Source organism: Populus trichocarpa, chromosome 4 (genome assembly GCF_000002775.5).
Source record: "Populus trichocarpa isolate Nisqually-1 chromosome 4, P.trichocarpa_v4.1, whole genome shotgun sequence".
NCBI classification, from domain to species: Eukaryota; Viridiplantae; Streptophyta; class Magnoliopsida; order Malpighiales; family Salicaceae; genus Populus; species Populus trichocarpa.
The window spans coordinates 5,614,366-5,639,827 of NC_037288.2; the positions used below are offsets into that span (position 1 = coordinate 5,614,366).

General features: G+C 32.0%; 2 protein-coding genes and 1 long non-coding RNA gene across 3 annotated transcripts; 2 read left to right on the forward strand and 1 right to left on the reverse strand.

Moving 5' to 3' along the window:
• Positions 1-1,639: 1,639 nt before the first annotated feature.
• On the forward strand, positions 1,640-5,687 carry LOC7470182 (LRR receptor-like serine/threonine-protein kinase FLS2). Its single transcript, XM_002305665.4, has 2 exons — positions 1,640-4,825; positions 5,131-5,687. The coding sequence occupies exons 1-2, from the start codon at positions 1,684-1,686 to the stop codon at positions 5,463-5,465; spliced, it is 3,477 nt and encodes a 1,158-aa protein (XP_002305701.4). The 5' UTR covers positions 1,640-1,683; the 3' UTR covers positions 5,466-5,687.
• Positions 5,688-5,995: 308 nt separating this feature from the next.
• Positions 5,996-7,105, reverse strand: LOC7490832 (uncharacterized). The gene is made up of 2 exons (XM_002305007.4): positions 6,884-7,105; positions 5,996-6,778 (listed from the first exon to the last, which is right to left on the reverse strand). The coding sequence occupies exons 1-2, from the start codon at positions 6,932-6,934 to the stop codon at positions 6,161-6,163; spliced, it is 669 nt and encodes a 222-aa protein (XP_002305043.2). The 5' UTR covers positions 6,935-7,105; the 3' UTR covers positions 5,996-6,160.
• Positions 7,106-7,589: 484 nt separating this feature from the next.
• On the forward strand, positions 7,590-10,555 carry LOC112327215 (uncharacterized). Its single transcript, XR_002981335.2, has 5 exons — positions 7,590-7,810; positions 8,254-8,367; positions 8,753-8,811; positions 8,983-9,071; positions 10,189-10,555. It is a non-coding gene; the product is annotated as an uncharacterized LOC112327215 (long non-coding RNA).
• Positions 10,556-25,462: the final 14,907 nt, after the last annotated feature.

Below are 25,462 nucleotides of genomic sequence, written 5' to 3' on the forward strand. Positions count from 1 at the left end.
TTTATTTTGAAGATTAAATTCCGATTTGCAAGGATGGAAGAGAATACATAACGCTAGTTTAGCCACCAGTACTTTATGTGAGGATGCAAAGTAAAATCACCAAATCCGTGAAGATTTTCTCAATAATAATAATAACAATAATTGAGTTGGGGAGGTTGAACCCACAAACGCGTGCAGAGAATATGAAATCTGTGTTCTTCAATCCTATTGATCCCCGCTGTATTTTTGACCGCTTTCTGTCAACTTGGGCCACAGCCGACCATTCAAGTTTTGCCGTTTTTTGCAACTTGCATTTTTATAATGTTATCATCGCCATCCTACCAATACCATACATCGTAGGCATCTACTGTGAAATCCCTAAGTTAACCCTCGTCCAATCTCCATAATACCCTTACCTAAATTCTTAAAAAATAAAAAGATAAAAAGATTTTCACAATACAGAGGCATGACAGCATTCTGGGCAGAGAAAAATAATTCAAACATTAATTTTAAAAATTATAAAATTAGTCGACATACAAAAGTTGATTTATATTAATTAAAAAAATATTCAAACATGAGACTTGTAGAGTTTACATGTAACTCGGAGAAGTCGCACCTTTTTCTTCCCCTGAAAAGACATCTAAATTAAATAGCTAAATACATATTTGATCATTTTTGTGATACCTGCCAATTAGTGCAAGAGTTTTTCTTACATGAATTAAATCGAGCTCTTCCATAGAATTAATATAATTTCAGTTTTTAAAAAAAAAGTTATTGTGTAATTCGTGACGCATTTGGCTATTTGACTATTTTTCTAATATTTTTTTTCAAAAGTACAGATAAATAAATCTATTTACAAATTAGTAGATAAGAATTTTCATTCTGACTATAATCATTTTTCTCAAATGGAGAATTTTTCTTATTTCTAGAAAACACATTTGCATGCTAAAATATTTTTTTATCAAATTTATTATTGAATATTGATTTGATTGGGAATTAGGTTTTAAAATTTGTTTTAATTTTTTTTTCTATGGGTAATCTTGGTATCTTGACCCCGAGTCATAGATTTGAAAGATTAACTCGAGTTGACTCGAGTTGTTTTTTTATTTTTTTATAATTAATATTTTTTTTCAATTTTATTCTTTAACATTGGGTTGTTAAGGAATTGAACTTCCTAATTGTTTCGATTCATTTTTTATAAAATTATCACGGTTTCATTACTTAAATAACAAATTTAGTAGGTCAACAAAGTTAATCTTAATTGATTTAATATGTTGTTGTCTTAGTATTAAAAAAATAAAAGATATCATCTTGAATTTTTTTTAAGTAAAATTATATTTTTATAAGTCCTCATATTAGATTAATTTATATATATATATATATACACACACACAAACAAATACAACGTTAGCAATGTGCTGAACTGGATATATTATAGACGGGGGGGGGGGGGGGGGGGGGGGGTCACAATTTAGTAAGCTGAAAGTCAAATCTCGTTTACTGAGTTAAGGTTCAAAGTATCAAAATTTTCCTTGCATGTGAACATTCCATCAAGATATCGAGCGGAGGTTTGGTTTCTTTAGGCAAGAATGAAGACGTTTCCTATTGGTTATTGCCTGTGGGGTCATAATTTTCCTTCTGTATATAACACCTTCGTTTGGCTCAAACCTTTCGTATCAGTTTCAAGTATTAATTTCTATAGCAATGGTGTCTCGAAATGTTTTTATTTTACACACTTTCATCTTCTGTTCTGTTCTGCTTACTGCTGCTCAATCTGCAGAACCAAGCTTGGAAGCTGAAGTTGAGGCCTTGAAGGCCTTCAAGAATGCCATCAAGCATGACCCTTCAGGAGCACTTGCAGACTGGAGTGAAGCAAGCCATCACTGCAACTGGACTGGTGTTGCCTGTGACCATTCCTTGAATCAAGTCATTGAGATTTCTCTTGGTGGGATGCAGCTCCAAGGCGAGATATCTCCGTTTATTGGCAACATTTCAGGCCTCCAGGTTCTTGATTTAACTTCAAATTCTTTCACAGGGCACATTCCACCTCAGCTGGGACTTTGCTCACAGTTGATTGAACTTGTTCTTTATGACAATTCCTTTTCGGGTCCTATTCCAGTAGAATTAGGAAACCTTAAGAATTTGCAGTCTCTAGATTTAGGTGGCAATTATTTGAATGGAAGCATTCCTGAGAGCCTTTGTGACTGCACCTCCCTGCTACAGTTTGGTGTGATTTTCAACAATCTGACTGGCACAATACCAGAAAAAATAGGAAACTTGGTTAACCTGCAACTCTTTGTAGCTTATGGGAACAACTTGATTGGTTCAATACCTGTTTCCATTGGAAGGTTGCAAGCTTTGCAAGCTTTAGACCTAAGTCAAAACCACTTGTTTGGGATGATACCTCGAGAAATAGGGAACTTGTCAAACTTAGAATTTCTTGTCTTGTTTGAGAATTCCCTTGTTGGGAACATCCCTTCTGAACTAGGCCGTTGTGAGAAGCTGGTTGAACTTGACTTGTACATCAATCAGTTGAGTGGAGTCATTCCCCCAGAGCTAGGAAATTTGATCTATTTGGAGAAATTGAGACTGCACAAAAATAGGCTAAATTCAACCATTCCACTGTCCTTGTTCCAGCTGAAATCGTTAACCAATTTAGGACTCTCAAATAATATGTTAACTGGAAGAATAGCTCCTGAAGTAGGATCTTTGAGGTCATTGCTGGTGCTGACTCTGCATTCAAACAATTTCACTGGGGAAATTCCTGCCTCCATAACAAACCTGACAAATTTAACATACTTGTCTTTAGGCTCCAATTTCCTCACGGGAGAGATTCCTTCGAATATCGGAATGCTTTATAATCTGAAGAACCTTAGCCTGCCCGCCAACCTCCTGGAGGGATCCATACCCACAACTATCACCAATTGCACCCAACTTTTGTATATAGATCTAGCTTTTAACAGATTAACAGGGAAACTTCCACAGGGCCTGGGACAGTTGTACAATCTGACAAGGCTATCCCTTGGGCCAAATCAAATGTCAGGGGAAATACCAGAAGACCTTTATAATTGCTCCAATCTTATACACTTAAGTTTGGCAGAGAACAATTTTAGTGGAATGCTAAAACCAGGCATTGGCAAACTCTACAATCTCCAGATTTTGAAATATGGCTTCAATTCACTTGAAGGGCCAATCCCACCAGAGATTGGAAATTTGACTCAACTGTTCTTTTTAGTACTTTCTGGAAATAGCTTTTCAGGCCATATTCCACCGGAGTTATCCAAGCTTACTCTACTCCAGGGGCTTGGCCTTAATAGCAATGCTTTGGAAGGTCCAATACCTGAGAACATTTTTGAACTGACACGTCTAACTGTTCTCCGGCTGGAGCTCAACAGGTTTACGGGTCCAATTTCTACTTCTATCTCAAAACTGGAAATGCTTTCGGCCTTGGATCTCCATGGAAACGTACTTAATGGGTCTATTCCAACGAGTATGGAACATCTCATTCGACTAATGTCTCTTGATCTCTCTCACAACCATCTTACAGGGTCAGTCCCTGGATCTGTGATGGCAAAGATGAAAAGCATGCAAATATTTCTAAATTTATCATACAATCTCTTAGATGGTAACATTCCACAAGAGCTTGGAATGTTGGAAGCAGTACAGGCCATTGATCTTTCAAACAACAATCTTTCAGGAATCATTCCTAAAACACTTGCAGGCTGCAGAAATTTGCTCTCTCTTGATCTTTCAGGAAACAAGCTCTCTGGCTCAATTCCAGCTGAAGCTTTGGTTCAAATGAGCATGCTTTCTCTCATGAACCTTTCCAGGAATGATTTGAATGGTCAGATTCCCGAAAAGTTGGCAGAACTGAAGCATCTAAGCGCCCTGGACCTTTCTAGAAATCAGTTGGAGGGCATAATTCCTTATAGCTTTGGAAATCTTTCGAGCTTGAAGCATCTTAACCTGTCTTTCAATCATCTTGAAGGCCGCGTTCCCGAGTCTGGTTTATTCAAAAACATCAGCTCATCTAGTTTGGTTGGAAATCCTGCTCTCTGTGGAACCAAATCTTTGAAGTCCTGCAGCAAGAAGAATTCACATACCTTTTCCAAGAAGACGGTATTTATCTTCCTTGCAATTGGAGTGGTGTCCATATTTTTAGTTCTTTCCGTGGTGATTCCATTATTCCTCCAACGTGCCAAAAAGCATAAAACAACAAGTACCGAGAATATGGAGCCAGAGTTCACTTCAGCACTGAAACTCATTAGGTATGACAGGAACGAAATAGAAAATGCTACAAGTTTCTTCAGTGAAGAAAACATAATCGGCGCCAGCAGTTTGAGCACTGTATACAAGGGTCAATTGGAAGATGGCAAGACTATAGCTGTTAAGCAACTGAATTTTCAGAAGTTCTCTGCAGAATCTGACAAGTGCTTCTACAGAGAAATCAAAACGTTGAGCCAACTTAGGCATAGGAATCTGGTTAAGGTACTTGGCTATGCCTGGGAGAGTGCTAAACTGAAGGTTTTAGTTTTGGAATACATGCAGAATGGGAGCTTGGAGAGTATCATACATAACCCTCAGGTTGATCAGTCATGGTGGACACTGTATGAGAGAATCAATGTTTGTGTTTCCATTGCAAGTGCTCTAGAGTACTTGCATTCTGGCTATGACTTTCCAATCGTACACTGTGACTTGAAGCCCTCTAACGTGCTGTTGGATGGTGATTGGGTGGCCCATGTGAGCGACTTTGGAACAGCTCGAATTCTGGGCGTTCACCTGCAGGATGGGAACAGTCTCTCCTCAGCATCAGCCTTTGAAGGCACCATTGGCTATATGGCACCAGGTAACCTTTCATTCTCCATTACCTTGTCTTTTCTTGGGCGTTCATAGAAGTTTCTGATAAATGTCAAGTTAATAAATGGTTGGAGGAATAAGTCTAGTATTTAAATCAATCATTGCCTTGCTCATCCCATTTCACAGATTATCTTAATAAACATGTTACTTTATCATTTATAATGAACTTCATTTTTCCATTTTCAGTTTCACGTTTTGCATATCTTCCATCTCAAATATTCTTTTCTTCTTTTTATTCATTTTACTTTTTTATACGTTCCTGACTTCACTACAACTTGCTTGATGGTCTCACAGAGTTTGCGTACATGAGGAGAGTGACGACTAAAGTAGATGTCTTCAGCTTTGGGATTGTAGTAATGGAGGTCCTCATGAAACGGAGGCCAACAGGACTCACAGACAAGGATGGATTGCCAATCAGCTTGCGTCAACTAGTCGAAAGGGCCCTCGCCAATGGCATCGATGGACTTCTTCAAGTACTGGACCCAGTGATTACTAAGAATCTCACCAACGAGGAAGAAGCATTGGAGCAGCTCTTTCAAATAGCCTTTTCTTGCACCAATCCAAATCCTGAGGATAGACCTAACATGAATGAGGTGTTGTCTTGCCTTCAGAAGATAAGTGCAAGGTAATCGAAATTGGTGGTGATCTCACTCAAGCATGCAGCATGATATAGAACCAGATTGTCTGCTGCATATTAAAGAAGAAAGGCAGACTGCAGACTCAATTTCACAGCAAATGCTTCCACTATGCCGAGAATGGATAGTATGTAATAGTGTTCTTAATAATATCGAAATGCTTTGTTCTGTTATAATGACACAAAAAATCAAGGTTTAGCATTTTCCAGTTGACAATTTCATCTAGGAACAAGTTCAGCCTAGCTTAGAAGCTCTCGTAGTATTATTTTCCACTGAAAAATATTATATATTGTTTTTTAAAATATTTTTTATTTTAAAATATTTTAAAATAATATTTTTTTTATTTTTTAAAAATTATTTTAATATCAAGATATCAAAAAAAATTTTAAAAAAAATTTAAATATAAAAAAAAATTTCACAGTTCAGTATTTCAATTTTCAAAACATCAGTTATATATTATCAAATTCTGAAAGCAAAATAGAATACAAAAAACCAAAACACGTATAGCAAAGAAATACATGATCAACGACAACCAGGAAAGATAAACATTCTCATAGAATTAATGACAAAAAATCCACCCTTACCATTAATGACAAACCTCGCCTAGGGGCTACAGATTGCAAATACCACTCTTATTTTGCTAATAAACTCAACTTGCAAAAAAAAAGAAGAAGAAGAAGCTTCAATCTTTATTCTTCTGGTGGGTCAAGCTTCAAAAACTCTTCAATAGTTGAAGGGAAATCCAAGCCGCCACCATCAGCACCCTCTAGCTCATAAGCAGCCTTACCCAAAAGCAAAAAAGCCAGCATCAAAGGCTCCCTCCTCTCCTCTCCACCATCACCTAAAAAGTACCTAATCCACCCCTCCAATCTCTCCACTTCCTTCTCACACTTAGGCCCTTTAACTCCAACAATCTTTTCAAAAAACCCACCTTCACATCCACAACACTCGCCACCACCACCACCAACACAAACCCTCTCATTGACATCGTCTTCTTCTTGGTGTCTTCGGTTTCTCTCTCTAATATCTGATAAACCCAAAAGCTGAATTAAGTGTTGAATATCATCAATGTCATTGGTTTTGGATTCTTTGATGATTTTGGGGTAAAAATGGGAGGTTTTTGGAGATGATTGTAAAGAAGGTGAGAGAAATGGTAGTGGGGGTTCACTGCTTTCTTCATTAGAAGATGCCAAGCTGTTGTTGTTAATGGGTTCTTGGTCTGTGTGGAGATATAATGGTGTGCTCAGAGATTCTTCGTAGTTAGTTTCCACTGTTGTTGGGTTTTCAAGCTTCATTCTTTTCTCAACCTGCAAAAACGAAAAACATAGGATGACAACAAAGATTACTGCTTTACGCTGTTGTTAGATGTCAAATATGTAATGTTTTTCTGCAATTATAATATAATATTTTACCTGTCTCAGAGAGGAGAAGAAGTTGTTGTGCGCCATTTTCTTGGGATTCATTTGCTCTTTTTAAATTTGAATTGATTCAGAGGGATAAAAAGGAAGGCTTGTCTTTTGATTCTTTTATTTATTTGACTTGTAACTATCTTCTCCAATTTTTAGGGTTCTAATCTGAGATCAAATTAAAAGTGAACTGACTTTTTTTTTTTTTCATTTTCTTCTTCTTCTAATTTTTTTTTTTTTTTGAGTTTTTCAAATTAACAATTTTAACCCTACAAAAATTCTCCATGACCCCGCACTTATTTTTTTTTTCCCAATATAAAATGCGCCTGACACATCATTATATTGAAAATAATGCTTTTTTTTGTATTTTTTTAATAATAATTATTTTTTTCTGTATTTAGTTTTTAAAAAAATTATTCTAATTTATCTATATTTTAGTTTTTAAAAAAATTATTCTAATTTATTTATATTTTTATTTTTCATATAATTTTATTTTATTTTTAAATATAAAAAATATTTATTTTTAAATAATATTTCTAATAAATATAATTTTACAAGATATTTTTTTCTCCTTAATTTTATTCTATTAATTTTATATTTATATTTACTTCTAAAAATAATAATTTTAATAAATTAAATTATTAAATATAATCAGATGAATAAATCATAATATAAAATTAAATATTTTAATTTATTTTCACATCTTAATGCTTTTAAAAATGTATTTAGTTATTATTGATATTTTTTTTATTAATAAATATATTTTTAATTTATTTAATTAGGTGTGTGCATAAATATTTTTATTTAAATTTATATATATCAAATGGAGAGCAAAGGCCTCTGACATGGCGGTGTTCGGTTCAGTTTTCTGCTGTTTCCCAACAACAAGATGAACTTCAGCAAGAAGAAGATAAAGTCACTCACCTCTTCCAGGTTTCTCTCTCTATCGCACACGCCACACCCATTTCAGCTTCGGACTTGAATCATCGAGTAGGAGATTAATTTTGTTTTAGATGCGCTAATTAAGGACCCACTTAGCTTGTTGGATGATTAATTACAACTGGGTCACGTAGGTTTGGACAATTTAACAATTTCTTGTGTCATACATCTCTTTTCATATGTATTTATTTATATTGCAGAAGCAGAACCAATATTATATGATGTATAAAACACAAATGGCCATGCTTTACATGTGTTTGATGTGTTTTCTCTTAAAGGATTTCTTGATTGTAAATATACTGTTTTTTGCGTTTTAGTTGTATGGGAAATGCTTGCATTGCATCGATTATGGACCTGAGAACTTTTCCTTCTGTCGTTTTGGTATCGTTATTTGTTTATGTTCGTACGAGTGACATTTTCTGTGACATATTATGTAGGAAGCCTCACCATCAGTTGTTTTTAGCAAGGACCTTCAGTTAGCTAAAGTCCCCAACAGTCCTTTGGTCTAGTTACGCTTACAGAGGCTGAGAATGCTAAAGTTGAAGTAACAGGTCCGGGCTTCGTCTGGGATAAGTTTGGTCACGTTGTATGCTTGTATTCTCTTATGCTATTAAACTTTAAAACTTATCTCCGGCTATTACATGTGATCTCTTCCTGGTTTACAAGTTTGTTTGGTGAAAGAAATGATTAATAAAGAAACTGCTTTGCTGATCAATGCATATTTCAAATTTAATTATCATCATGCCTTACAGTGTCTATCCATCTTCTTTCATCTTTTGACATATATAATCTTACGCATGCTTGGATTGTGCTGAAAATCACACTTCTATTCAAACCTGCTCAAATGCGTTGAACAATCTTCATGGTAGTTTTTTCTGTTAGATCACAGGTACTAAACATGAGTTACTTGAAAAATGTTGTTCCCGTCTGTTACAGGCAACAAATTACCATGCTGTAGCTAAATTGGCCACAGATAGAAGCAGATTTACAGCACTGTAAGGTCTTCTTCATTTTTAGTAACATGCATTCTTTATTATTGTAGCTTACATCCCCCCCCCCCCCCCCCCCCCCCACCTCGATGATGTAGCTGAAATACTACTTCTGAGAGGTCCAGTGCAGTGGCCATCATCTGATTTAAATTGTTTTGCTGGTCTCTTATCCCACAGTTATTCTAGTTGATGCTGGAGGCAATAGCTTGTACAGGGAAGGCAAGATCATTGGTTTTGTTCCATCTTATTAACTGGCTGTCCTTAAGGTATCAAATCAAACTTATGGATAGCATATTTTGACTTGTTCTTAATATATGCAGAGTACATTTTGTTATACTTTAGCATGATGACATCATTGGAAAAAGTTGCAAACTTGCAATCAACCTAGCGATGTCAGGGCTAGTTGCATAAACTACCTTATCATCTAGGACCTGCTTGATGTCACTATGAGCATTAAGTATTTTGCGTCATCGGGAAAAAATCTGAATACCACATGCAGTTGCCAAAATGCACAGGACAACTTAAGTAAACTCGGGCATTCTGGTGACTGTAGAATGCCCAAGTTAATTAATTTTCTAACACATAGTCCTAATTCAAGGAAGGAGATTATTCATATAAAACTAAGTGAAGAGAGTACTTATCTGTTAATTAATTTTCTAACACATAGTCCTAATTCTAGATCTTAAAAGTTCATTTCTGCCAATGATCGGATACCAGTAGGAAAGACAGTAACTTCCTTAAAAAGGTGGAATTTATTGGACAGATGATGGAGCATTCTGTTCAGTTCAAAAAACTATTGAAGATGAAACAGTTTGTTGAAAACGTCAACTTTGTTAATGGACTGATCTTTATACTAGTGCTTTACAGGATGAGATGAGTTATCACACGTCATGAGATTCTCTACTGAGTGGCTTCTGATATCATAGACTTTGTTTATTTTTCCTGCATACTCTGTTATAATGAAAACCCTAGCTCTCATGGAATCTTAACTTCATGGCGATTTAGGTGGATTAGGACAAGATAGAAGTTCAATAAAAAAATGATTCCACAAAGTCCCTAAGATGTATACTGAATCTTATAAATTAGCTTTATTCGCCTTTTTGTATGCTGAAAACTCGTTCCTCAGCGCTCCAAGTGGGGTTTAGCAAGAGTTTCAAATGGATACTTTGTGAAGGCCTTTGTGATCTTTGACTTTGACATGTCTATTACTTTTTACTATTATGTTGATGTCTTCTCCAATTCATCCTATTCATGCTCTGATTCTGTTCTTCAACAAAGCTCTTTTGCATAACCCTTCTTTTTGGTCATCATAAAAAATTTGGATATTTAGTTATTTTTATTTCTAAGTTAATTTTCATAATCACAATGTGACTTGTAATGCAGCAAGGTTTGGAAATGCATGCTGTTTTGTCACCTGCAGGCTGATGTTGAAGGATATGAATTGAAGCCTGTTGCTCTTGGTACTTCTAGGGAATTACATGTGGATCAAAGCTGCTTTGCAATTGGGAATCCTTATGAATATTAAAACACTCTAACAATAGTGATAACTCCTTCAGTAACACATCTGTTACTTAGACTGTTTTCAGGACAATGGTCAATATCTACTTGTAAGTTCACGTGACTGTAAGCAAACATCAAATAGAAACACCCAAGCCTTTTTCTTTGCAGCTCAAATTTTTTATTTAGGCAATGATATTATTGACTATGTTAAGCATTATTTAAGAGCAATAGCTGTTCACTTGTTCTTCTCTTTGCCCTGACTTAGCTATAGCAATCTTCACTCAAAAAGGTAAAAAATGCTTTGCACGTCTTCTGTTTCTCTTCATTCAACCTTTTGAGCAAAACTTTCATAACAAAAGTTATTTTTCCTATATCTTAAATATGTAAATCGATTGGCATTGATTTGGACAAACTGATTTATAAAAGGTTGTCTTAAGAGACGTCCAAAGTTGTAGGGTTCTTTGATATTATTAGCAAAATCATATCTTCCCAACCCAGAAAACCTTGCCAGCATCTTGTGTATAGTCTTGGCTTTTGTAAACTCAATTGTTGCTGCTTTGAGCGTGTTTGCCTTTCAAATCTGCAAATGCTATTTCTCAAGTGAGAAGTTACTCAAGCTAACTTAGTTCCTGAGAAATTCTATGTTACGAAGTGGGGAGTAGGCTCTTTGCATAGTTTTTTCTCTTCTTTTTTTTTCCCGGCACCTGATAGCTGATACTATTATTTTTAGGATGACATTGTTCTTAACCACATGTTGAAACAATAATATTAGGGTGAATCTTTTGATTCTTTTCAGAATGGCATTGTCTTCAACAGTAAAAAAATCAAAAACGAAAAGCGTGGCGGTACCACAAGGAGTGCATGATGGAAAAACTGGACTCATCAACAGTTATAAAGATGGGTTTTGAGCATACTTATCTTCTGTTCTTGAGAAATACTTGGAGTGTATATACTGTGAGGTCATTGCAATGTAGTCAATTCCAAGCATGTGGTTTTTATGTACTTCAACGTCCACCATTTCTTGGGAAGCGTGCACTTCGAGGAACGAGATTGTGGAATTGCAGATTTTATTACTCGAATAGATTCAGAAAGGCGTGGGGTAGCGAATCAACAGGGAATTCCGATTTTCGGTTTGAATAGTTGGTCAAGTATTTTTTTTAAAACATCCCTTGGTTTGTTTGTGTTGACAAATAGTTTTCATGAAAAGTGAGTTTCTTAAAAATAAATTATTTTTTTATTTTTGATATTATTATAAAAAATAAATTGAAAAATATTTTTAGTGTTTGGTTATGCCATGAAAAATAGCTTATTAATGTTTTATTTTTTTCAAGTTTATTAAAAGTATTTGGATCAAAAAATTAGAGGATAAAATTAAAAAAAAATCATAAATTATTTTAAATAAAATATATAGCGATTAGTAGAATGAAAACTAAATTTGACAAATAAAAAATTAAAAATTGTAGAATTATAAAAAAAATTAATTTTATAAATTATTTCAATTAAGATAAATAACAATCAGAAAAATAGAAATCAAATTTGATAAGTTAAGAAATTTCATAATAAAAAGATAAAAAAAAATAAATAATAAAAAAATAAGGATTAAAGTTGATATGAAAATCAAATTATAATGGATAAAATTGAAAAAAAAACAAAAAAAAATCCAAACAAAATATATAGAAATTTGAAGATTGAGGATTAAATTTGATATAATCAATTAATAACTAGATATTTTTCAATTTTATACAACTTCTGGAAAGTATATTCCTTCTAAAATAGAAAGTAAATATTTTTCTATAAACCAAGTTAAATTTTTATTTAACTGAAAAATATTTTTTATTGCACACTTTTTTAAAATCAATAAACATGAAAAAGTTTAAAAAATAAAAATTTTACATATTTTTGGTCCAACCTTTTGTTCTTAACTTCCATACTCCTTTCACCTATCAACGAATAAGTATAGGTATGCCTTGAACAACTTTAATTGGCCAACCATGCTTTTCTGATTCAATTCACTTAGGTGCAGTGTTGCGTCATGCTTATCTATGACAAAATGGCTGTTGCCTTGATGGGATCGAAAAAATAGATAGTAGACAGAGTAGTGTTAAAACCTATAATATAAGACAGGTCACCTAGTCTTTCAACATAGTCAATATCCTAACTATCTATTAGCTAGTAAAATGATAAAAGTTTGGGAAAGAACTTTGTTTTTTTTATGGGAGTGTATAATTGTTAATATAATGGTCATTGAAAACTTAAATGATTGTTAATTTTAAGGTCTATAAGATTAGTCGAGGTACATGCAAGCTGACCCGGACATTCATGTTAATAAAATAAATAAAAAAACATAGTCAACATCCTTGATTTAGCAATTAAGTAACCATTTCAGTCATTTATATTTGTTCTTTAAGAGTGTGTTTGGTATTGTGGTAGCTGTTGTGGTTGTGGTTTAAAAAAAATTGGTTTATAAAAAGTACTTTTAGTTGTGGTTGGTTTGAAAAAATAGGTGTTTGGTTAAAACTGTAGTTGAAATTGAGGTTGAAGAAAAAATAGTTTAATGTGTTTGGTTAAGAATGTTTTTGAAATTGAGGTTATAAAATAATTTAAAAAAAAATAAATTAATATTGATGGTTTTTAATTTAAATATTGTGGATTTAACTATTGCGGTAACATTATGAAATAAATCATACTTATATAAAAAAAAATTTATTGTTCTATTAAACTATCTACAATTCCATTACGTACAAAATTTATCTGACAATAACTACAGTTTCCATAATTTTTTAGCGTGTAATAAAATTAGATAAAATATTATCATGTATAAAATTCACGCTAAACTAGTTTTTTTTTTAAATTAACAAAAAAAAACTTAACAAAAAAAAAACACCCGCAGTGCAAGTGAACAGTGCAAGAGAATTGCACTGTTCACTATTTTTAACATGAACAGTGCAATTTCTTGCACTGTTCATGTTAATTGCATTGTTCATTGAACAGTGCAATTACGTGAACAGTGCAAAAAAAGCAAGCAATTCTTGCTTTGCAAATACTGCGTTTCCGACGCAGGAAAAATGTGGGACCCAGTGAACAGTATACCACAATTTTTTGTAACCAAACGGCTGCAACTGCGTTTTAAAAAAAACGCAGCCGCAGCCGCAGAGCCAAACGGGCTCTAAGTCAGTTTAGTGAAATCTCAGTCCATGGTGCAGCAATTTAAATCAGCTAAAGTTTCAACAATTAGTTTGAAATTCTTGTTGATTACAAGGGTGATTTTGATTAGAGGATTATTTATCTCAATCATCAAATTCTAAATAAGTAATTTGTTGTTTCAACCCTTTGATTTTCTTTATTAGTTCATTTATTTCAAACTTGAGATCCGCGATCCTTGGTTATCTAACAAGAGGATTATTTTTTGCCATATTAAAAACTTTTTGTAAAGAGTAAGTTTCTCTAGCCATTTCTTTAGTTAGAGAAGTAGAACTGTTGTTAGGGTTTTGACTATGATCTATAATGTTGAGATAGACTTCAAGGATATCTTGTTTTTCTTCTAGGTCTTGAATTTTATCTATAAAGTCTAATATACGACCTTCTTTTTATGTGAGCACATTTATGTTTATACCAAAATGGATTTTAGTGATACAACCATCACAATCTTAATTTTTTTTACAGTTTTGTGATTCAAAGGAAGTAAAAAGATCAAAATTCAACACATCGTCTGACGACTCTGATTTCTGAATTAATTTGAGCTGTAGATCTTCACCTTCTAATTCATTAATTAGAATCTTACATGGAGTTTTATTTAGGCTTAAATCAACTTCAAGGGCATTAATCTTCTTTTTTGCTCTGCATTTGTTTTGATAATGTCCAAGTTTTTCATACCTATAACAAACTAGAACAATCTTTTTAGAAATTTTAACTCCTTGAGAAGAGGCCTTATAGGTCTTATTAGACCTTTTTCTAAAGAACTTCATTTCAAATGGATATTTCTTGTGTTTCTTACAAGAAATTTGTTTTTTATTTTTTCTCTTTTTTTAATGAGGGTCTTTCATAGAGGGGTAGCCTTTTTATTATTAAAATCCTCTAAAATATGCTTATTATGTTTTTTATGCTCTTCAATCTGCCTCTTAAGCTTAATATCATTATAGAGAGCCATTCCTTCATTAACTACTTTTGGTGTAAGTTTACTATAGATAAATTGTGAGTAAAGAATAGTTCCTCTGAATTGACCTTTTAATTTATTTTAAAATTTATTGGGAAAAAAAATTAGAAAGTCCCGAAAAGAAATTTTTTTTCTAATAATTAGCATCACAATCTTCTCTAATTAAAAATTTGAAGAAGAATACATATTTGTACCGTTTAAAATAGAACAAAATTGGACAACACAAGTTAATTAATTGCTCATAAGATCTAACCAATTGTAATGCATTAGTGCCAATAAAATAAATGACAATGGTACATGCAAGTGTATTAATTAGGCGCTCTAAGAGCTAAGGCTGGGCCTTATTATGCTTTTATATAAGAGATTTTTTATCTCTTTTTCACATAGGTTTAAATGACCATGGCTCATAGTAATGGGTCTGGCCTTGGTTGGGACATGTCTTTCATCAAACCCATCTTTATAAGGTAGGTTGATGACATAAACCTTTCTATCCTAAAAGGTATTATAGATGTCGGCACATATTTTCTTGGTTAAAATATCATGAAGTAAGTTACTTTTTTTTGTTGAACTTCAAGCCTTTTTAGCCTTTCTTCTATGTAATTGTATTTTATCTCTTCTTGAAGGGAGAAAATAGATTTTTCTTTGTGTTTTAGAATGATGTGGATAGAAAGAACATGCTAGTGACAAATACAAAATGTATTTGGTGATCCTCTATTTTGGTTGTAATGCCAGTATCATCAAGATGTGTGATGGAGAATAATGTATGAATAAAATTATTTCCTAGAATTATTCCTGGGTGAAGGGTTTTAACCGTGACAAAAGGCATCGAGATGGAAGTTCTATTTTTACACATGACGAAAGACATAAGAAAGTTGTCAAAAAACCAACTCAACCCAAAAGCTTAAGTTGTTAGATGAGATTCTAGAATATGATTTATATTATTCTCTAACACATTCCCTCAAGTGAGAGTCATTTGGGCTTGAAACTTGCACAGACTCACACTACTTTGTGCTTAATTTTTATCAAATAAATAGGGATTGTGAGATTCAAACTCATGACAGCTTGGTCATCAAGGCTCTGATACCATATCAAAGAACCAACTCAACCTAAAAGATTAAACAATTAGATGAGATCCCAGGATATTATTTATATTATTCTCTAACAAAAGTTTATACTAAATTAACAGGGTTTGCTTATTAGCAACGGGAAGTAGGCTCTTACTCTTTAAATTATGATGTGCATAGTTTTTCATTTCTTTTCTTTCCCTAATAGTTGATACTATTATTTTTCTAGCCATTAAGGTAATTTGTTAGGATGGCATTGTTCTTAACCACATGTTGAAACAATAATAACAAGGTGAAATCTTTTGATTCTTTTTAGAATGGCATTGTCCTCAAGTGTATAACAAACTAATATCGCTATAGAAAAACAAAAGAAAAGTGTGGCAGTACCATATAAACTGCATGATGAAAAAACTGAAGTCATTTAGTTCACAGTTAAGAATATATAATCCAGGTTTCATATTTATTACAGGTACAAAGGCATTATCTGGAGTTAATTCTGCAACTAAATTTTTAATTTATTTTTACATCAAAACACTCCAAAAATATTTTTAGAAATTGTTTGGTATTGTGATACCTTCTACTTTCTACTTAATGACAGAGAAAAAATTGTTTAATTAATCAAATAATTTCTATTTCTTAATTAGGTTTCCCGTATCATTGCATTTTAAACATTGGTTTTATTAAAGATAAAATAACTTGTTTTTTATTTATGAAAACCTGTTTTTTATTAATTTGGCATGTAAAAATATATCTCATATTAGTTTTAAATAAACTTATTTTTTAAAACTTATTTTTTTAAAACCGCAACTAAAAGTGTCTTTTTAAAACCACAACTACATAAACTATCACAATGTCAAACATAAACAACCTCAAGAAACTAATTCATCAACCAAAAAACCTCTAAATCAATTAAAAAATACAAAATCAAATCAAAAACACCTCTCGCAACATTGATGTACTTTTTCGAGCTACATCAAAGTTCAAAAACATCTCAGCCAAATTTAGTTATTGTTTTCATTGAAATTTGACCAACAAACCTTTTTTCTCTCTCATCCATTGTTTTCAACAACTTTTTCTCTTCTTTTTTAAACTCAAAGATCAAAATGGAAACATAATGAAGTTTTGGATGGACCAAAAAGGAAATCTCAAAAATCCCTAGGCAAAATTAAGCCAAATAGAAGTGACAACATTTTCTCTTTTTAAAAAAAAAAACTGAGAGACTCTCGTCGTTTTTGTTTTAATTTTGATCCCTTCATTTTCATTCTTTTTCAAACAATAAAATTAGACTGTTTTTCGTGAAATTCAACACCAACTTAAAATCGAGTTTTTTTTTAAATCAAGACAACTACATAAAAAGTAAATATAAATAAATTATCAACCTCAAATCTAAACCAACACAATATTAAAAGATAAAATTAAAAAAAAATGATGATTTAAGGGGGGAAAAAGAGGAAAAAAAACACCATGGTTGACACCATGGTTTTTTAAAAAACAAAAGGGCTTCCATTTATTATTTGTTTTGATTTTTATTTCTTTGTGTTTAATATCTTACAAATAATATAAAAAAAAATTTTGAAATCAAATACCAACTCAGGCTAAGATCCCTTTTTATAACCAATAATTGTATAAAAAATAGATTGAAATAAATCATGAACTTTAAATATTAATCAACACAATATTAAAAAAAAATTTTAAAAAAAAAATATATATATATATATAACCAAAAAAAATACCAACGCTGATAAACACTGAACAAAGTTTTTCCCCCCGGCCTTCAAGTGTTTTTTTCATGACACCAGACCGTCAATGAATTGTGGGGAATCACAACCATTTATCTAATATAAAAAGTACATGCCTGGATAACGAATAAAGTAATTGAGGTTCTCGTCCTGCTCACTAATCAATATGAACAGTGGACGCTGCAGGGAAGAGGGGACATGTTGACTGTGCATCATTGATATTATTTATATGTGGATCATGGCTTTATTATATATAATATGATAAAATCTTGGTCCACATATAATATATGTGTACGACTAGTGTTTATGTTCAAATTGGTTTTTTTTTTAATCATGGGCATCCGGATCAACTTATACGCATCTCGACTAATTCTCTAAGACCCTAAAGTTAATGACCAGATAAGCCTCCAGTTGCCTGAGATTTGTGGTACTCGAACTAGTGATCTCTAGGGAGCAAACCTAGGACTTGATCAGTTAAACTACACATCTCAAGATTATATTTATGTTCAAATTGTTGTTTAAAAATAAGATAGCCGTTCCAGTTTAAAATGTTTTTTTACATAAAAATATATTAAAATAATATTTTTAATTTAAAAAAAATTAAATTTTAAAAAAATATAATTTCAACCGGATGCTAACATCTTCTCATTGGTGGTAGGCGTTAAGGTGAACTTGATTCAACTATCTCAATTATGGGAAATATAGCAATGAGGTGTTGGTCCAGCGGAACGAGCTCCACTAAACCCCATCACGTGAGAACATGTAGCCCTATTTGTTTTTGCGTTTCAAAAGCACTTTTGAAAAAAATTAAAATTTTTTATTTTTTTCTTTACTTTAAATTAATATTTTTTGGATATTTTCAAATTATTTTAATGTGCTGATGTTAAAATAATTTTTAAAAATTAAAAAAAAAATATTATTTTAATATATTTATGAGTGAAAAGCACTTTAAAAAACAACTAAACTACACTTTCAAATACACTAGTTCCACGCTCCAGCGAGTGTGGGAATACAATACATGGGTAAGCGTCAAGAGAAATGTTTAGTCAAATATTGCAGGAGTAAAATCTGACCCACAATTTTTTTATCCCCTGGTAGAGAATATGATTAATATTCTTATTTGTTTTCTTTTACACATGAAACAATAAAAATACTTTTTTATCAAGTTGTAGATAGAATCTATTCTCAAATTAAATATTCACTACATGTGTCCAACAAATTAAATTATTGAAGTTTAGGATAAAATTATGTCAGAATAAAAATGAGTTGTTAACTTATTGATAAGAAAAAATTTTAAAATAATTCTTTTTTTTTTAAATTTCGCCACTCTCAATAGTTCAACCTTCAAAAAAAAAAATTTGTTGCCCCTCTAGGGTTGGCGCAACTTTTTTTTTTTTTTTATTATGCCACTGAAAATTAAGCAACCTTTCAAAATATGTTAGTTTTTGAATTTTTTTCTCCAACTATGCTATTTTTCAAATAAATCTAGGAATCAATCTAGGTTTTTTCTTCAAAAAAAAAAAACAATAGAGAAAATATACTCATGAGGTTCTCAATGAAGGTTCCTCGTAGCTACAACTATATAATATTACTCAATTATACTGAAAATACTTGGGAAACATAATGGAGCTTCACTGTTTATATGGATGGTGAAGTCCTTTTTTTATTTTTTTTATTAGTTCTTTTTTTTCATTTTTATTTTTTTTAATATAATTTTTTAAATAATTATCTGAGTTGTTTTTGAATCAGCCAAGTCAACTAATTTACGTTAGAGCAACTTTCATATGATTTAATTTTAAATTCGAGTTAATTAAGGAATCTAGTCGAGAGGTTCTTTCTATCAATTTCATCTTCTTTTTTTAATTTCATCCACATATTTTTTTTACTGGTTAGTCAAATTATTTTTGGACTGGCCAAGTTGTTGGTTAATATCGGGAAAACTTTCATACGGTGGGAAAACTCATGATCGGGAGATTTTTTCTATTAATTTCATCTTTTTCCTCCAATTTATTCCTCATATTTTTTTTTTATCAACCATATTGTTTTTGAATCATTTAAATTAATTGAATTACATCAAGTTAATTTTCACGTAGTTTAATTTTAAACTTGAATTAAATAAAAAAATCAGAACATACTAACCCATTTAATCAAATTTAATAGTAAGATCGAATAATTTTCTCATAACAGAATAATCTTCATTACGTAGAAAAGATTGATCCTAACATGCAAACAACGGTGGCCTAGAAACAGGTAACATCTACATTAGCAGTGCCGGTATATCTCAATCATGTTCTTGATGGGACAACATGGCGCTGCTTTTTTGACAGAAAAACCATATGATTTAATAATTTATAGATTGTAAGAATCAAATTATCCAACATTCTCAAAATGGAAAGATCTTTCGGAATTCGAATTCGGCCCTACGCCAGTAGAGGAAGAAGAAGAGTCGTTGCATTTGTACGAAGGTAATTATGATAATGAATGAGTCGTCTAACCACCTTATTGTTAGATGTTTCATAATGTGCAAGATTCGTCCACTAAATGTCCAGAAAACATTCTTGATGTCTCATGATAGAGACTAGGGAGGTCCCTCTACAGAGCAATGGCGACCATCTGGAGCTTTAGGAGGTCCCTCTACAGAGCAATGGTGACCATCTGGAGCTTTAGGAGGTCCCTCAACAGAGCAATGGCGACCATCTGGAGCTTTAGGAGGTCCCTCTACAGAGCAATGGCGACCATCTGGAGCTTCTTGTAATGATGGATATTCTTTACACATGCCATGCCACCACAACTCGTCGAGGCTGGCGGGGGGAAAGCGCAAGTATAATAGTAGGGAGACTATTATACCCGTCCATGATTTTTTTAATCTAATCCGTTGCTTAGATGTAGTATAAAACTAACTCGTATCAGAATTACTTTGATATAGAATAATTGATTTAATAGGTTTAAAAATAATGTAAATAACTAATAAAAAATATGATTTAATTTTAAATAAAAATTAAAAAGATATTTTTTTTAATATTAAAATAACGATATATTAGATTGATTTAGACTTCCTGACTTAACCCGTCACACCTGCAACCTAAATCATAGACTTCATTGTGTTTAATAACTTTATTTTTTAAAATTATTTTTTACTTAATGATATGATAATAAAAAATATATACTCGTAAAATTAAGAATCAATCAAACATCAAAATGTTTACTTGAAACTACGATAACTTCTTATAAAATAAATCAAAATCAATTATGAAAATCAATTCAAAATCAACCAATTATTTAATGATAAACTAAAAAAAGGCAAAAAGATTCAATTGAAAGAGAGAAAAAATGGAAAGACGGAATTAAGATAAAAGGAACAATTTGGCATTGTTATAAACCCGACCTAGTAGGTCAATCTTGAAATCTCACAACCCGACTATTTTAACTTTAAAATTTCTTCTAATATAGTATGATCACAAATATAAAGATTAAAGTCTATGCAATCTTGATTTCCTAACATGATCCTTAAATACATCCCTAGGTATAGGCTTAGTGTTTGCCTCCATGTGACTCGTAAATATATGTTGCAATGTCATTTTCTTTTGTCTCATTGTATTTGTAATGAAATTATATCTAATATTAATGTGTTTAGTTCTACCATAATACTTAAGGTCCTTTGTGTAGGCCCATGTTGTCATACTCTCACAATATAGCAATATTGAGTTAGTCACATCACCCACAACTCCAAGATCATGTAGAAACCTCGCCGGCTAAATTTCTTCTTGGGTTGTAGTCATACACGCTATAAACTCACTTCCATAGTAGACCGAGCTACAAATGCTTGCTTTTTACTACTCCAAGATATGAAACCATAATTGAGTAGAAAAACATATCCAGATGTTGATTTGCACTCGTTGATATCACATCCTTAGTCAATATCACTATAATCAATCAAGCGTAATTTTAATCCCTAGTAGCATAACACATAATTCATCATTCCTTTCAGATAATGAAGAATTCTTTTAACTACTTTCCAATGCAGAAATCTTCGATTCAATTGATATCACTGATAAGTCCCACAATATAACAAATATTAGGTTGTGTACGCATTATTGTAGATATCAAGCTACCAATTGCACTAGTATATGATATGCAGTTCATTTTATGCTTTTCCTTGGGTGTTTTAGGAAAATGTTTAAGACTTAAATTCTTGCCTTTTATGATATAAGTGTTTATAGGTTTGTAGTTTTCCATGAAAAAACCATTCTATGACCTTTTTTTTAATGTAAGTCTATTGGGACAAACCCAAAAGCCTTTTAGATTGGTCATAATGATTTTGATGTCAAGCACATAGCTTGCTTCACCCATGTCCTTCATTTCAAAGTTTATAGACAACCAAAATTTTGTTGTGGCAATCAACTCCTTGTTATTTTCAGTAATCAATATGTCATATACCTATAATGACAGGATGAAAAATTTCTTATTGGATTATTTAACATACAAAATAATCATTATAAATCCATCAGTGATGATGGCTCGATGAAATCAAAGATACCATAGATGGATGATTGTTTCAGTTTATAACTAGATCTATAGAGTTCACAAATTTTGAGCTCCTAACCCTTTACAACAAAACCCACTAGTTGATTCATATAGATGGAATTCTCCATTGAGAAATACAGTTTTAACATCCATTTAATGGAGTTTCAAATCGAAACTTGCAATAATGACTAGAATTAGATGAATTGAGACAAACCTAACTACTAGGAAAAACGTTTAATCATAGTATGTACCTTGTTATTGGGTATTGCTTTTTGCCACTAAATGAGCCTTATATCTTTCTATATAATCATTCATTTGACGTTTCACCTCGAGAACCTATTTGTTCCTAATGACTTTTAAACCTCTCAAAAGGTCAAACTAAGTCCTAAACATGGTTAGTCTTTATAAACTCTTTTTTTTTTCATTGTATCCACCCATTCCTTATTTAAAGAAGAGAAAAGAGCCTTACAAACTTTTAGTCTCTTTAACATTTAGAAATGTAATGAAAGCTTCCTCTTCAATCATAAAATAAAAACAATGAATGCTTATGTGGATGCTCCTTTTAAGCTCAGGTTTTTAAGAAGTTTTATGTAATGGAATATCACCACCAACATGCAATATACCCCTACTAGTTCTAGAAGATTGAGGGACTACTTCCTCAATCTCAATTAATGTCATATGAGTGCCAAGTTCTAGACCATCTATTTCATAAAAAAAATATTTTTCACCTTACTTTTATAAGAAAAATCCTTTTCAAGGAATTTTGCATCTTGTGATTCAATTTCAGTTATATCTCCATCTGATAGCTCTCAAATAAACACAAATCCCTTTGAATGATTAGGATATCTAGTAAAGATATGTATTTTCTCCTCTAGGGCCTAACTTTCCATACTTATAAGAAGTGTTGTGTACATAAACAAATGAATCTTAAGCCTTTAAATGACTTAAGTTTGGAATTCTTGTAATCTATAACTCATATGGTGTGGAAGGTATTGATTTAGTTGGTATACAATTTAGAACATATATAGTAGTCAATAATATATCCTTTTTATTAGTAAATTAATTTGCATCATCATTGATCTAACTATGTTTAGCAAAGTACAGTTCTTCCTCTCTGCAATACCATTTTGTTATGGAGTTCCAATAATCATTAGCTGACTAATAATTTCTTTTTCATCACATAATTCCTTGAATTATTTAGATAGATACTCACTTTCTTAATCAATTATAAGAACCTTGATCATTTTATCTAATTTATTTTTAACCTCGTTTATGTATCTCTTAAAGCAATCTAATGCTTCAGATTTATAGGAGATAAAATAAATAAGATCAAAACACGTTTTATCATCTATAAATATAATGAAATTATATTTATCATGTTTTATTCTTACATTCATTGGGTCACATATATTTGAATGAATCAATTGTAAATGTGTTTCAGTCCTAATTGCTTTTCCAAATGGTAGATTAACTTTTATGAGTGGGCCTAAAAGGCATGCTCTAACAAGTCTAGTTATTCTTTCTTGTTTAATATGGTCAAACCTAGCATACCATTTAATTGAGTTATTGTGAGCATTATCAACAAAAGTAAGTAAAGAAGTGCTTTCATTATTACTTGAATGTTCAACATCCAAAACCAGAAAATAATCCAGAAAGTGACCACAACTATAAAAGTTTATTCCAAGATATATCTCGATAGAATTACTCTTTAGAAAAAACCAAAAGCCTAACTTAAGCATGATAACAATAGAAAACAAGTTCCGCTGAATGTCAAGAGCATAAAGTACATCATAGAGATACAAGATGTGTCCTCCTCGTATGACCAATTTATTGGTGCCAATGCCATACACATCAACTAGACTTGTTTCCCATGTATACCTTATTTCTTCCATTAAAACTAAAAATTCAGAGCGAGACACTAAGTACCTTCTTTAACTTAGTGTACTCATGAGCAAAGTATTCTTATTTCTTTCAATTGTAACAAATCATCTTAGATTTGTCTTTCTTGCCACCTCATTTACGTTTTTTTTTTTTATGTCTTCTACCTTTTTAGGTATAAGTCCAACTTTTCCTTTAGAAGTTCCACTAGCTAGTCCACTTGAATTTGACCTTATTTGCTTTTCTAGTACTAGACTCAGCAACAAAATCCTTTGAGGATTTAGCAGCATCTAAGCACCCATCCTCTAACTCTAAGTTACATGCAGTGTCCTCAGACATTTGAACATTCAATTTGTGCACCATGTTATCTCGCATGTGTTCTGAGGAGTTAGAAAGGAAGTGAATTACAGCTTGAACCTATTACTCATCAATCAAGTTATTCCCTGCAGCTTTCAACTCTCGAATTATATTTGACATAACCTTTTAGTGCTGGTTCATAGTATGATTAGCATATTTTTAGTAGGTGTCAAAATGCAAACTCAAGCCATGCAACCTAGTTGCATAAATAGCACCAAAATTTGCTTCAAGAGCTTCCCACATGGCATTAGTAGTTTGGTAATGAGATAATTCGACCATAATATCATTTTGCATACTACTCAGCAATGTATTGAGAACAATACAATCATTTTTCATCCATTATGTAAACCCTTGTGTACACATTTATTATAGGTTTTCAGCTCCTTACAGTACCGGACAATACTGCCCTTCTTAGGCCCCGCCATCACTATTATTTTCCATATATTTTTTACTAATTTTTTATAATATATAGCTACACATGAAAAAATAAAATAAAAATTATTTAAAAAAAAAACACTTTCCAGCTAATATGAAGGCCCGGGAGGGATGATGAGTGGTTGCTGATGATTCACCAACACCGTGAACGTGCTGTGGTCCGGTCATCGAGAAATCGGCCAACTGCATTGATACATTACACACCCCTCATCTCTCTTAGACCATGACACGTGCCCCTGCCTCCTCTTTCTTTTTAGCGTGTCCCGGGCTCTCCAATCCTTTCAGCATTGAAATACTCAACAAAAGCCCACTTTTCCCATCCCTCTCCTCCTTTTTTCTCTGAGGATGCCCACCCTTGTGAGTCCATATTATAATATTATATATCGTACATGTAGTCGAGGTGGGTTATGCTTATATTGTATAGTTTTTCCATACATAATTTTGGGATGTAAAGGTGGGTTTTCCCTTATTTTATGGTACATCTATTATTATTTTAAAATAGTGTTTGAGATTGCGGTAAAATTTATTTTTATATTAAAATAATTTTTATTTTATTTTTAAAAATTTATTTTGATGTGAGTACGATGTGAGCAAGTTAAACAATCCAAAATCATAAAAAAAAAATTTAATAAAAGTTTTAAAAACTCTCAAGATCACTTTTTTAAACTCAAAACAAATAATTTTAAGTGACCGTTCGAGAATGAGGTTAAATATAAGTGTTTTAAAAATTTAATTTTTTTATTTAAAATATTAATTTAAAATATATTTTAAAAAATAATCAAATAACAAGAAATCTCCGAAAGAAACAAAGTTGTGGGGGGATGATATTTAATGTTAGCCTGGGATTGCGAGAACACGCCTTAGAGTTTGGTTCCTTTATTTTCATTAATACAGTACTGACAGATTGTTTTTAGTAATTAGTTTTCATCGGGAAACATAGCTATGATTAGGATAAGAATCATGGTACAACAAAGAACTCCTATTTATCCAACATCTCTTTATTATTA